Raw genomic sequence first — 13,998 nt, forward strand, 5'->3', positions numbered from 1 at the left:
ATGGGGACATGCAATTTATATTCACTTTAACCGAATACTGGTGCGACAAAAGATTGATGGATGGATGGATGGATGGATGGATAGATGGATGGATGGATAGATGGATAGATGGATAGATGGATAGATAGATGGATAGATGGATAGATAGATGGATAGATGGACGGACGGACAGATTGATTGACTGATTGATTGATTGACTGCTGGGGCCAAAGAGACCCAACTATGAGATCATTAGTACCTTGATTCCTTCCAGGAATAGTCCCCAGAGAAGAAGTACACCAAAGACAAATCATAATGGATTCAGTTGTATCCGTGACTCAAAGAAACCAAGAGGTAGAAGTGAGGGAGGCATAAAAGGGTGAAAATAGGAGTGTTGCCCTGCTCAGAAAGCAGCTGGAGGCACCAGGGCCTGTTACGTGGCTGGAGAGACACACACACACTGCATCCAACCAGTGCATCCACATGCTCAATAACCGCAAGAAAACTAGCTACATGAACAAGAAATAAAATCTCAGGAAAGAGGACAATGATGATGAGTCTGTCAAACAATTACAGATGTAAAGGAATAAAAATAATTAAACAGATGGGAAGGTCAGGAGCCAGGCCAGACCACCAAGCAAGGGCAGCCATGGGCCCCTCAGGTCGGAGCAGGTGACAGGGCACCCTTCCAATCTCTCAATCAGCTGATGAGGCTAATGTGCCCTACATCACAGAGAAGAGTAAAAACCACTTTCACAGGTAAAACATAAAACCAAATTTTCTGCTTTTGCATTATCTGCTAGCACCAGAAGTAGCATGTCAACAAATAAGTTTCAGCATAAGGTGGCCAAAATAGGACAGTCCAGCAGCTTGTGGGCCACTGTGAGTTGGGCACCACTTTGACAGTAGGGTGGATCCTCAAGTTGGAGGATGTGATCATGCGTCAGCCAAGTGTGGCCAATGTAAAGCTGACAGAGGACAGAGGTCAGTAGATTCCCTGTGAGAAGCATGAAAGAAAGACTGCCACATGACCATGGTCTCCTCTATGTTTCACAGTTTATTCATAGAAATCACCGTACAACAATCTACATTCCAAACTTCCAACAATTGTTCACGTAGAGTCAACAGAAGGTCCAGTTCCAGTACCCCTGTCTCCAAAGTCGGCAACCTGGTAGCCAACCTGCCCAACTGGTTAGCACATTCATTCCCTGGGATCCCAATGTTACCAGGGATCCATACTAAGACGGCCAACAGTTCATCATGGTGGAGGTCATACAGGAGATCCTGGATAGTTACAACCTATGGGTGTCAAGGACAGCACTGGTCAACAGCCTGCAGATTACACTCAAGGAATCACTGCCAATTAAGAACTACTTGACAGTGCAAGAACGAAGGTGGCTAAGGTTCAAATGGCTCTGAGCACTATGGGACTTAACATCTTAGGTCATCAGTCCCCTAGAACTTAGAACTAGTTAAACCTAACTAACATAAGGACATCACACACATCCATGCCCGAGGCAGGATTCAAACCTGCGACCGTAGCAGTCGCGCGGTTCCGAGGTGGCTAAGGGCTCGAGCAATTGTCACCAGTTCTTCAGTGAATACACTGCATCAATTCAGCAGGAAGGATAGCTCACTGCATCTTGCAAGAGTGTAGACAAAACTGATTTATACGTTGACTGTAGAGCATCAGTTTGTACTTTGTCTGAGCCTGGAAATGCGTCAAGGATGTACAGAAACAGGCGGTGAAAAATCATAGGTTCTATTGAGTCATTCGGTTCAAAGGAGAGGTTGAGGGAGATCCGAGGACAGGGTACCCTCATGGGGGCACATTTCTCACTGACAAGAGGCAACATTGAGGAGGATGGAGTTTAGAGTAGAGACACTGTATGTGAACTGCAATCCTGACTCCAGACCTTGGTCTTTTTTGTGGGAGGTAGATCTCCCTACTAGGAAAAAGGACACAGTAGTTCAGATGCCCAGGGGAGCAGTGAATGTGTACTGCACAGATGAGTAGCAATTGTTGGTGCCTGATCTGTAGGGGAGGGACACTAGCCTCTATGAATAGCCTGTTCACAGAGCTGGACTGAAATGCACTGTCACAAGTCTGACCCTACAATCAAGTATCGCATCCAGCATCCACAATGGTGAAGGTGCTGCTGACCCACTTAATCAAGACATGACAGGATCAGAGTTTTGTATAGCCGCAAAAAATGCAGAGCGGTCTGCACCCCATCTGGTGTAACTATGACAATTAAGAGTATTAAGATGTGACCAGCTGATCTGCTTAAGCTGGCGAAGATGGTACAGCCACATCAACTGGGCATCAAAGACCAATTCAAAAAATGATAAGACTCCACTACATTGTGCATTTGGTCCTCAAGTTAGAGTTCTGGTTGGGGATGGACAATAGAATGGCGGCTGAATTGCATGACAAATGTCTTGGTGATGGCAAACAAGAAACTATGGGTGAGAGTACAAGACTGTCCCTTTTGTATGGCACCCTGCAGTCGGAATTCAGCAACACCTATTGTTGAGGAGCAATAAAAGACACAAAACTCATCAGCATACAGGAAGGCTGATACGTAGATCCCACAGCTGCAGCTAGGCCATTGGCAGCCACTAGAAAAAGGGGCACACTCAATACAGAGCCCTGTAGGACCTCATCCTCTCGCATATGAGTCTTAACGTAGAAAACAGCAACTTGAACCTGGAAAGTATGGAGAGAAAAGAAGTTCAGGATAAAAACTGGGCATTGACCCTGAAGACTCCACTCATGGAAGGTAGCTAGGATGTGGTGATACCATTGGTGTTATATGCCCTGTATAAGTCAAAGAGTATTTTTGACAGCTGGCCAAATAGTGGACTGCAGGCAGGCCAAATTGTCAGCAGTACAACTGCCTTGCCCAAAATCTCCCAGGGATGGAGCCAAAAGACCCAGCTCAAGGTACAAACACAGCTATCCATCTCAAGAGGGTGTTTACCCAGTTTCAATACTGGGACAATCATGGTTTCTAATCACTGAGACGGGAACTCGCCCTAACTCCAGATGTGGTTGAAAATAGCAAGGATGTGATGTTAGCAAACCACTGATAAGTGGATGAGCATTTGGCTGTAGATGTGGTCCGGTCCTGGCATTGTGTCAGGACAAAGGGCTAGGGCACTGAGGAATTCCCCTGCACTGAACTGAACATTATGAGGTTCCAGGTGATGTGTAGTAAATGGTAATGGAAGTTACTCTACCCACTGTTTGAGGGCATGAAATGCAAGCTGATAATTCTCAGACACAGAGGCTCGCAATAGTGTCTAGAAGAGTGCAAACATCACCATTCACAGAGAAAACACATCTGTGGGGTACTGATGTCCATAGAGGTGTCTAAACTTCACCCAAATCTGCAAAGGAGGGGCATGTGATCCAATAGTAGCAACGTATTTCACTCAGCCTTCTTCTTTCTGTCAATTTATGAGGTGGTAGATCTGGACATATGGCTGTTTAAAGGTAGAGAGATGCTGCAACAACGGACGTTGTTTATGGCATTGGAGAGCGCGCCTGCAATCTCTAATGGCCATGTTAATTTCAAGGGCCCAACAAGGTACTGTTTTCCGATGAGGGGATCCCAAAAGACGAGGGGATCACTGGGTCAGCTGCCAATAGAACGGCTGCAGTTGTGCTCTTGACAACTGCATTGATACCTCCATGTGGCAGGGTGTGAAGGGTGAGGCAATGGTGAAAGCATCCCAGTCAGCTTTGGAAAGAACAGAGCCCATCTAGGTGGACACTCAGGCAAGGTTCTGGGTGACTTTTCTGTAATTATTCCCATTTCCCAAACATCACCAGCCATTTTCCTTCACCACTTTTCCTTCCCCTTCAACCCTTCTGCCAGGAGAAGGAGCCACTGGCTCAGATAGCTTGCACATTTCATTAACTTTTATGTGATTTGTCCCGCCATCACTTGGTGAGTGGATTTTTTGTCTATCCAATTGTATAACATATATTTATGGTACTGTCACAGTACACGGTAGCTGTTTATCACTTGAACAATATTGCATTATCATCAAATTCATATTCCATTAATTATAACTCTGGTACACAGTTCTGACTAATGATACTAGCTCAATGCCTGGGTCTGACCTATGATGAAGCTGTTATCATAGTCTGCTGTCACAGACTGGGTTGTATGGTGCTGCACTCTGACAGAAGTAGACTTCCAGCAGCAGCGGTGTTGGGAACCTCTTGAGGGCGTGCCTTCTCCGACGACTCTCATTCGTGGCTTCATCTGACAGTGACTGCCCTTAGCTTGAGTTGCTGTCATGGGGTATACATGGTGGTCCATTGATAGTGACTGGGCCAGATATCTCATGGAATAAGCATCAAATGAAAAAACTACAAAGAATGAAACTTGTCTAGCTTGAAGGGGGAAACCAGATGGTGCTATGGTTGGCCCACTAGATGGCACTGCCATAGGTCTAATGGGTATCAACTGCATTTTTTAAAATAGGAACCCCCATTTTTATTGCATATTGGCGTAGTACGTAAAGAAATATGAATGTTTTAGTTGGACCACTTTTTTCGCTTTGTGACAGATGGTGCTGTAATAGTAACAAATGTATAAGTATGTGGTATCATGCAACATCCCACCAATGCGTACGGTATTTGCTTCGTGATACATTACTCGTGTTAAAATGTACCGTTTAACAATTGCAGAAAAGGTCAATATCATGTTGATGTATGGCTATTGTGATCAAAATGCCCAACGGGCGTGTGCTATCTATGCTGCTCAGTATCCTGGATGACATCATCCAAGTGTCAGGACCGTTCGCTGGATAGTTACGTTATTTAAGGAAACAGGAAGTGTTAAGCCACATGTGAAACATCAACCATGACCTGCAACAAATGATGATGCCCAAGTAGATGTTTTAGCTGAGGTCATGGCTAATCCGCACATCAGTAGCCGACAAATTGCACAAGAATTGGGGATCTCAAAAATGTCGGTGTTGAGAATGCTAGATCAACATCGATTGCACCAGTACAGTTCTGCCACTGGGCACAAGAGAAAGTATGGGATGATGATAGATATTTTACACGCATTCTATTTAGCGTTGAAGCGTCATTCACCAACAGCGGTAATGTAAACTGACATAATATGCACCACTGGGCAACAGAAAATCCACGATGGCTGTGAGAAGTGGAACATCAGCGACCTTGGCGGGTTAATGTATGGTGCGGCATTATGGGGGGAAGGATAATTGGCCCCCATTTTATCGATGGCAATCTAAATGGTGCAATGTATGCTGATTTCCTACGTAATGTTCTACCGATGTTACTACAAGATGTTTCACTGCATAACAGAATGGCGATGTACTTCCAACATGATAGACGTCCGGCACATAGCTCGCGTGAGGTTGACGCAGTATTGAATAGCATGTTTCATGACAGGTGGATTGGTCGTCAAAGCAACATACCATGGCCCACAAGTTCACCGCATCTGACATCCCCAGATTTCTTTCTGTGGGGAAAGTTGAAGGATATTTGCTTCCGTGATCCACCGACAATGCCTGACAACATGTGTCAGCGCATTGTCGATACATGTGCAAACATTACAGAGGGTGAACTACTCGCTGTTGAGAGGAATGTCGTTATATGTATTGCCAAATGCATTGAGGTTGGCGGGCATCATTTTGAGCATTTATTGCATTAATGTAGTATTTATAGGTAATCACCCTGTAACAAAATGCGTTCTCAGAAATGATAAGTTCACAAAGGTATGTTTATCACACTGGAACAACCAAAATAAAATGTTCAAACGTTCCTACGTTCTGAATTTTAATTTAAAAAAACCTACCTGTTACCAACTTTTCGTCTAAAATTGTGAGCCAAATGTTTGTGACTATTACAGCACCATCTATCACAAAGCAAAAAAGGTGGTCCAACTAAAACATTCATATTTCTTTATGTACTACACGAATATGTAATAAAAAATGGGGGTTCCTATTTAAAGAAACACAGTCGATATCCATTTGACCTATGGCAGCGCCATCTACCGGGCCAACCATAGCGCCATCTGGTTTCCCCCTTCAAGCTAGACAAGTTTCATTTTTTGTAATTTTTTCGTTTGATGCTTATTTCGTGAGATATTTGGCCTGGTCATGATCAATGGGCCACCCTGTATACTTTAATCTGGGACTTTATACTTTGGAAGACACTATAGTACATATTTCTCAACTGATATTTCGTAAAATACATGTTGTAATGTGTAATAACTCTTGTAAATGTGTAAACCTCGGAATGTATAGAATAACACAGAAAATAAATAACAATGTACATTGTATGGGTTCTATCTCTGAAACCATTCAGAATGGGGCACATATCTATATGAAGGTTTGTGCCTAAAAGGATGGTTCCTGTCATATCCCTGAATACTGACCACTCCACCTGGGACACCCTTTGTATAGACTTATCAGATTATTGTAAGCCATCAGAGTGACATACTCAAATGTTAAGATGTACATAACCAAAACACAAGGAATGAGCTCAATTATTACAGACAAAGAACAAAACTAATTAACAGATGACGATCCATATTTCAGCGGCTCAATCTGGTATTACAAACTGCCAGAAGAACAAACACTGGGGACCCATTTAAAACAATGTTAAAATCTTTTCTTATAAATATCTGTATTCATTAAAGAAATCTAAATTGTGTCTATTATGTATTAACCTTTGTAGATTAAATATATTTAACCTCTGTAAGCAAATATGGTAACAGTATCTACTACAACTTTGTAAACAATATGACATTTGCAAGTGTCATTGTGTGATTACTACACTGAAAAATGAATGTAAAGAGACAAACAAATAAATAAAAGTATGGTGGGACCATGTTGCCATCATGTGAGACTGCTGTTGGCCACTGTCAATCCGTAGAAGCTCAGCTTGTCACTGTCACGGAGAAAAAAAGTTAGGATAGAAAACTAAGACTCGTTGCCAATCTTTATTGTAAACAACTGAAATTGTGCAACATATACAAAGAGGTAATGTCAGGACAGGTTATGCAACATCCTTCATGCACTAATTAAGATACATATGTAATATTGTAGGTCATAAATCAATGGTAGTCCTCCATTGAATTGTCATTTTTTATTTGGTATCAGTCATTAAATGTCAGACTATAAATACAAATGTTTGGGGTTCAAACCTCATTCAGCCACAGGCTTTTTCCCAGCATTTTTTGCTTCTTTCAGTTAGGAAATGATTTGTTAAAGTGAAAAATATTCACCATAGTTCAAAGTCCACATTAAACCAAAGCTCCAGTGTAACATGCTGGGTAAGTCTGTTTAAAGATTTGAGGATAGCAAGAGCATATCACTTGCATAACGCATCCATGCCTAGTAAAGCACTGTGATGTTGAAATCAAATTTCAGGTCAAATACATCTTTGCTATCGCCAGTAACTTATAACAGATTCTATATGGAAGATCAGTGGATGTCTTGCCTCAACACCTTGTGAAGACCCAATTGAGTGTTACACTTATTACTTGGTGAGAGCTCCGCTGAACACATAAGAAAATAAGAGTAAATAAAATATAAAAAGAAACAAAAAAAAAGAAAAAACAGTACGAGGAAAGGTACATTTCTAGCAAAGCAGTGTCAATTAAGTTAAGAACCAACAACATCTTAACTGTATACTTACCTTAGCAAAAGACTAACAGTATAGCTGGGGCGTACATCACTTTGATTGAGTAAAATTCTAGAATTTCTAATCTTTTGGGGCTGCTCCTTAAAACATTCAGGAGCAGTAAAATAGCCACCATGCATGTGAAACACAATAGTGTTAATACAAAATGAAGATGGATCTGAACAGAGCTTGGGTCCCAAGTAAATTAAACCATTGAAGTAAACACCCCAAACAGTCAAAACTACATCCTTCTCTTGTTTCCGGTGTAACCAGAGACGGATGACAATACCTGTAAATTGAAATCATCTGTTAGGTGAAGTACAAACTACAGTGATAAAAAAGAGTAGCTTATATACTTTACATGTTAAATAGTTCGACCAGGATAGCTTCAGGTTCTTGATTATTTTTGTTTTTTAAGCAACTGTCACATGCAAATGAACAAAAAGCAGTCATGACCTAACAGTAGAGCATTGATTGGGTGGAGGGGGTGGGGTTGAGTAACTGATTTTTTGATTAACCAATCATTTGATAATTTATAAAAACATATTGTACCAATGCTCATACAAAAGTAAAACAAAGAAACAGTGAATTAAATGCAAAACTGTACATACATATTACACATCTTACAATTAACATAGACAATTGACTAGGAATTTTAAATGACTATTAAATAAGGCCTAAATTTTAAGAAAAGAAAACCAAAATTTGTTTTTGTTTCAGAGCTAAGACTCATTTTTTGCCACCAAATGTTGCAAATGTTTTAAAGACAGCAGTCGGAATGCATTATGTTCTTCTTCTGGTTGTAACTAGTTCATAGTCATCTCAAGACAGTGAAAGGCTTTCTCAGTGAATGGTCCTTTTTGAGCATGACTGTTGTCACTAGGCTATTCCCCACCCCCGCAAGGCTCTTGGTCATTGATGACAATGGTAATACTTATATTGTCAAGCAATATGTGACAGCCAGAGTCATCAATGTCACATTCAAGCCAGTCTTTAATTTATACAGGGAGAGGCAGCTAAGTCATAACACCCCTTGTATCTCCCCAACCGTAATAGATAAAAAGATGCCGCTTGGACAGTGAATTGGGCTTAAAAAGACGTCTTCAAATATGTGTATATCATAATATTTACGCAAATAGTTTTTGAGACACAGATATGTCCTCATATCGTGTTCATCCTTCGAAGCGGCGCTGTCCAATGCGACCTTTCCTGTTGCGTAGAGTACATGGTAAACGTCACGAGTCTGTCCTTACACAAACACACCCATTTACCCGACAATAGTAATACATACTACGATATTTTGGGCAAAAATTAACTGATGATGCTGTGCAAATATTATTCAGTTATTTGACAACTGTGATAACAAAATAGTAGATATCATACAGTATTAAAATACTACAAGATGTTAATACAATTTAAGTAACAGAAAAAACAAATGTAAATGAGGAGGCCCTTATTGGTCACAATTATTTTGTACATATTTGTTTTTTATTTGAAAATATTTACTATTGATCACAATACAAAGTAAATACACACAAAGATGCAAAATACATACTATAAATGATACAAAACTTTACTGAAGCATATGCTCAAAATGCTTACCCTCTGCTGCAAAGCACATTTGTGGTCGCCGTTCGAATGATTTTTGAACGGCTGCGAGGGTGTCACATGAAATATCAGCGCATGCTTCGATGATACGTTGCTCCATATCATCTGGTGTAGTTGGTATTTGAGCATACACTTTATGTTTGATTGCTCCCCACAGAAAAAAATCAAGAGAGGTCAAATCAGGAGACCGGGCTGGCCACTTCACTTCAGCACGTCGTCCTATCAGACAATCCGGGAACTTTTCATTTACCAGCTCTATGCCGCATAGGAAGAGTGAGCAGGACAGCCATCATGTTGGAACCACGTGCACTGACGCGTAGTTAGTGGTACCTCTTCCAGTAAAATGGGCAGAACATTTTGCAGGAACTGTGCATAGTTATTGCCATTTAGTATACCCGGAATGATGTACGGCCCCACAATGACATTTCCAACGATGCCGCACCAGACATTAACACTCCTCGGTTGCTGATGCTGTACCTGTCGAAGCCAATGAGGGTTCTCTGTTGACCAGTAATGCATATTATGCAAATTCACTTTACCGTGATTGGTGAAAGTCACTTCATCAGTAAAAAGCACCCATTGAAAAAACGTTGTATCATCTTGTAGGTGCTGCAGAGCAAACCAGTAAAATTCCTGGCGCTGTTTGAAATCTACACCGGAGAGTGCTTGATGTTATGAAAGGTGAAGTGGGTCAAATCTATGTTGGTGCAATGTGCGCAGAACACTTCTCTGACTTATACCACATTCCAAGGCAATACGTCATGATGAAACAGTAGGGTCATCATGCGCCAACGCCAGAATGCCCTCTTCATATACCTTGCCAGTTGCAGTTTTCTGCCTTGTCCTCTGTATGGCATTCCATGATCCCGCAAATACGTGCAAGAAGCTGGCGCGTAGGATGCTCACAATCAGGATACAGCTTTCCATATTGCTTTATTGCTTTAACAGCATTTCTTCTGATTTCACCACACACTAGAAGCATATCTAACTTTTCTTCGTTGGTGTACATGTCTGCCCCCAAGAAACTGTGACAAATGTGATGTCTCAATACCCCAGCAGCACATTTATACCCTTCTCTCCAGCTATGTCATGTGTCACCTTGCGAGTTATCGAGAAGCAGGAAAACAACGCCTTCCCTGTTAAGTTCCTCAGTGGGCAACAGGAAAGGTCGCATTGGACGATGCCACTTCGAAAGATGAACATGATATGAGAACATATCTGTGTCTCACAAACTACTTGCCTACATATTATGATATAAACATATTTGAAACAGTCTTTTTAAGCCTATCAGTTTATGCTAAAGTTTAACATATGGCTCCATTTAAAAAAACCAAAGAAGGCCTCATATCTCTGTAATAAAAAATAGCACAAACATGAAATGTGATGAATTCAAGTAGCCATAGTCCCTGCAATTCACTGTCCAAATGGCATCTTTGTATCTATAATGGTTGGGGAGATACAAGGGGTGTTATGACCTAGCTGCCTCATCCTGTATATGAACACTGAACTGACATATGAAAACTTGTACCAAGGCTGGAATTCAAACCCACATCTCCTGGGTCACTAGGCAGATGCACAAACCATTACACTACCCTGACACAGTGGCTTTGCACAACTGCATCGACTACCCCAGCACGCCTCCCTCCTCAGTCCACATTCCCAGCCCACCTAGTATTCCACCTAGCTTTAACAGCATTGCAGAGGTTCTACAACTGAATTGGGGTAGCATCTCAGCATCAAACCAAATGGGGGATTTCAACTGAAACACAGGCATAGGGGGGCTTGAATATAATTGATTCAGTTGGTTGGACTACTAACTCATTCTTTTAAATGAAAATAGTCTGTAGGAGCAACCAATTGAAAACATTTGAGATTGTTGCAGCTTCACGTATTGACTGAATTATTCATTCTTTCTTGTCAACTGAAAACTGTCAGCAGTTTTTCTGTTGGTTGAATCATCTAGTCACTCTTTCAACTAAAACCACACTATAATGTTTTAACAAAGCTATCCACTCATTCTTGTGAGTGAAACCAGCCTACAGTATTTTCATTATTTGAATTAAAGCAGTGCTACATTACACCACCAAAGTGTAGCCCTACCCTCATGGATAAGTGAAGACGTATCTCAGAGAGTATGTCAAAGTTACAATAAGCATTATATATGTTCATTTAATTATGTACTGAATGGACTAATTTTGTCTTTTCATTTATACATTGCTGTGGATTAAGTTGTTCCAGATGTTATTAACACTTAATTATTTAAGCTGATGTATCACTTAAATTGCTGATTCCATAAAAAGAACTTTGAAAACCCTGGATGTCTGGGTCAAATCAGATTAATTTCCCAGACGCAAATAGTTTGTTGATGGTAAGTTGGCCGATGGCCATGATTTACAAGGGTGGTCCTATAAGTACACGACCCAACAAAGGAAACACAAAAAAATTTGGAAAAAATGTATTTATTTTTCAACATAATCTCCTTTCAGCTCTATACACTTTTTCCAGTTTGATACCCTTTTTGTAATGAGAACTAACTCCTCAAAATAGCCATCAACTGCCAACATCACGTCTTCATTTGTTGAAAATTGTCAACCACCAAGCCATTTTTTCGAGTTGGGGAACAGAAAATAATCTGAGAGAGCTGAATATGGTGAATACTGTGCATGAGGTAGCAATTCAAACTTTAATTCATTAATTTTTGCCATTGCAATAATGGACTTGTGAGCTGTCCTGAAGAAACAACACTTTCTTCTTGGCCAAATGCAGCCGTTTTTGTTGATTTCTTCATTCAAACATTGCAATAAGTTCGCATAATACTCGCCATTGATAGTTTTTCCTTTTTCAAGGTAGTCAATGAAAATGATCCTACATACATTCAAAAAAACCGACGCTCTGACCTTGACTGCAGATGAAACGGTCTCCGTCTTCTTTGGGGTTGGTTCTCCAATTTGTGTCCATTGTTTTGATAGTCCTTTTGTCTTAGGAGTGAAGCAGTGGACCCATGTTTCAGCTATGGTTATGAAACAGCACCAAAAATCAGCTCTGTTGCTGCAAAATTTCGTTAACCAGTCAATTGAAACCTCTTCATGACACTGTTTTTGCTCGAGTGTGAGCAAACGTGGCACAAATCTGGCACACAGTTTTCTCATATCTTTTTGAAATTCCTACTATGTCTTCTAACTCGCACACTTTCAATCGACACTCATACAGTACCGCTTTGTGGAGTTTCTTCACCATTTCTGGAGTCATCACCTCATTTGGTCGACACTGTGATGCTTGTTTTGGCAACTCATACGGCCTCGTTTAAACTTAGCTATCCAATATTTTACTGTTGTCAATGAAGGAGCACTCTTCCACTGTAGAATCTAGCTCAGCTTTAATATTGGTTGTGCTGAGGCCTTTCAGAAATTGTATCACATGACGATGACCAATTTTCTCCATTTTCACAAGTTCACTCACAATGTTCACTATTGATAGCTGCCAAACAAATATTACGCAATGTGGCATCTTTAAACTTTAAACATATGCTTCATGGATTGTATACTTTCTAATCCAGAGATACTTTTCAACGACTGCCACCTCTTGGTTAGGCCAGGTACTTATGGGACCGCCCTCATACCATGGGGAGTGTGGACAAGAGAAAGAGAATGTTTCCTTGCTTGCGTGTCAGTGCTGACAACGGCAGTTTGCATGCACCTCCTATCAATCAGCAGACGTAAATTACGTGTGTGAGTAACAAGGATTCATGAAAGCACATTACAGAATTGTTCATGTTCAAGCAAAGAACTCATTTGGAGCAAGGAATCAATGAGTAGAGCTGTCTGGCAGGTTGGGTGGCATCAAGGTGCATGTGATCATCAGTTGTTGGCAGCTTCCCGTTATCTCAATAAAGAAGTATGAAAATACAGGGTGTTCTAAAATTATCTTTACAACTTTAATCACATATATTTTACAAATGGGGAGAGGTAGAAATATATGGTTTCCAGCATAATGTTCACAGAAACCTAAGGTTCTAGTTTATTGTGTTAAGTTGACCATATTTTCTAGATCCTAATTCAGTAAAAACAAAAAATTTTGATATTTCAAATAAAAGTCGTAATTAAATGTAATAAATGCAAACTCCAGTAACACTTTAATTCATTAATTTATATATGTCAAGTGGTCTTGATGAAGTACCTGATTTTATATTTAAAAAATGTGCTCACCACATAGCAAACCACTTGGCAAAAATTTCCAACCTCTCTTTAAAAACTGGTGTATTTCCAGATATTTTTAAAATAGCAAAAGTTTCACCACTGCCAAAAAAAGGTTCTTCTGAAAAAATATCAAACTACCGACCTGTGTGACAGTTAAGTTCCTTCTCAAAAATTCTAGAAAAACTCTTCTATGACAGGGTTTTAAGTTTCGTAAATAAATATGCACCTCTTACAGTACAACAATATGGTTTTAGAAAGTCTAAATCTACACAGACAACAATTTTCGAATTCTTAGACTGCATTTTAAAATCCCTTGGTCAACATAAATTAGCTGCAGGTATTTTTCTAGATCTATCAAAAGCCTTTGACATCCTGGATCATAACATTCTGCTCGAAAAATTAGAAAGACAAGGAGTAAGAGGTGTAGCACATAGCTGGTTGTGTTCATACCTAAAAACTGCAGGCAGAAAGTATCACTTCAGTATGAATTCAACAAAATGAATAAAGCAAGAAACAACTCCTTTCTTTCTAGCGAATTAC

General features: G+C 40.4%; 1 protein-coding gene across 1 annotated transcript in view; it reads right to left on the reverse strand.

Moving 5' to 3' along the window:
* The window catches only part of LOC126335416 (UV radiation resistance-associated gene protein), a 107,039-nt gene that overhangs the window by 46,421 nt on the left and 46,620 nt on the right, over window positions 1–13,998 (reverse strand). The window contains exon 4 of the mRNA XM_049998692.1: window positions 7,670–7,943. Coding sequence (XP_049854649.1) covers window positions 7,670–7,943 — 274 coding nt within the window. The remainder of the gene's footprint in view (window positions 1–7,669; window positions 7,944–13,998) is intronic.

The sequence above is a fragment of the Schistocerca gregaria genome, chromosome 2 (genome assembly GCF_023897955.1).
Source record: "Schistocerca gregaria isolate iqSchGreg1 chromosome 2, iqSchGreg1.2, whole genome shotgun sequence".
NCBI lineage: Eukaryota > Metazoa > Arthropoda > Insecta > Orthoptera > Acrididae > Schistocerca > Schistocerca gregaria.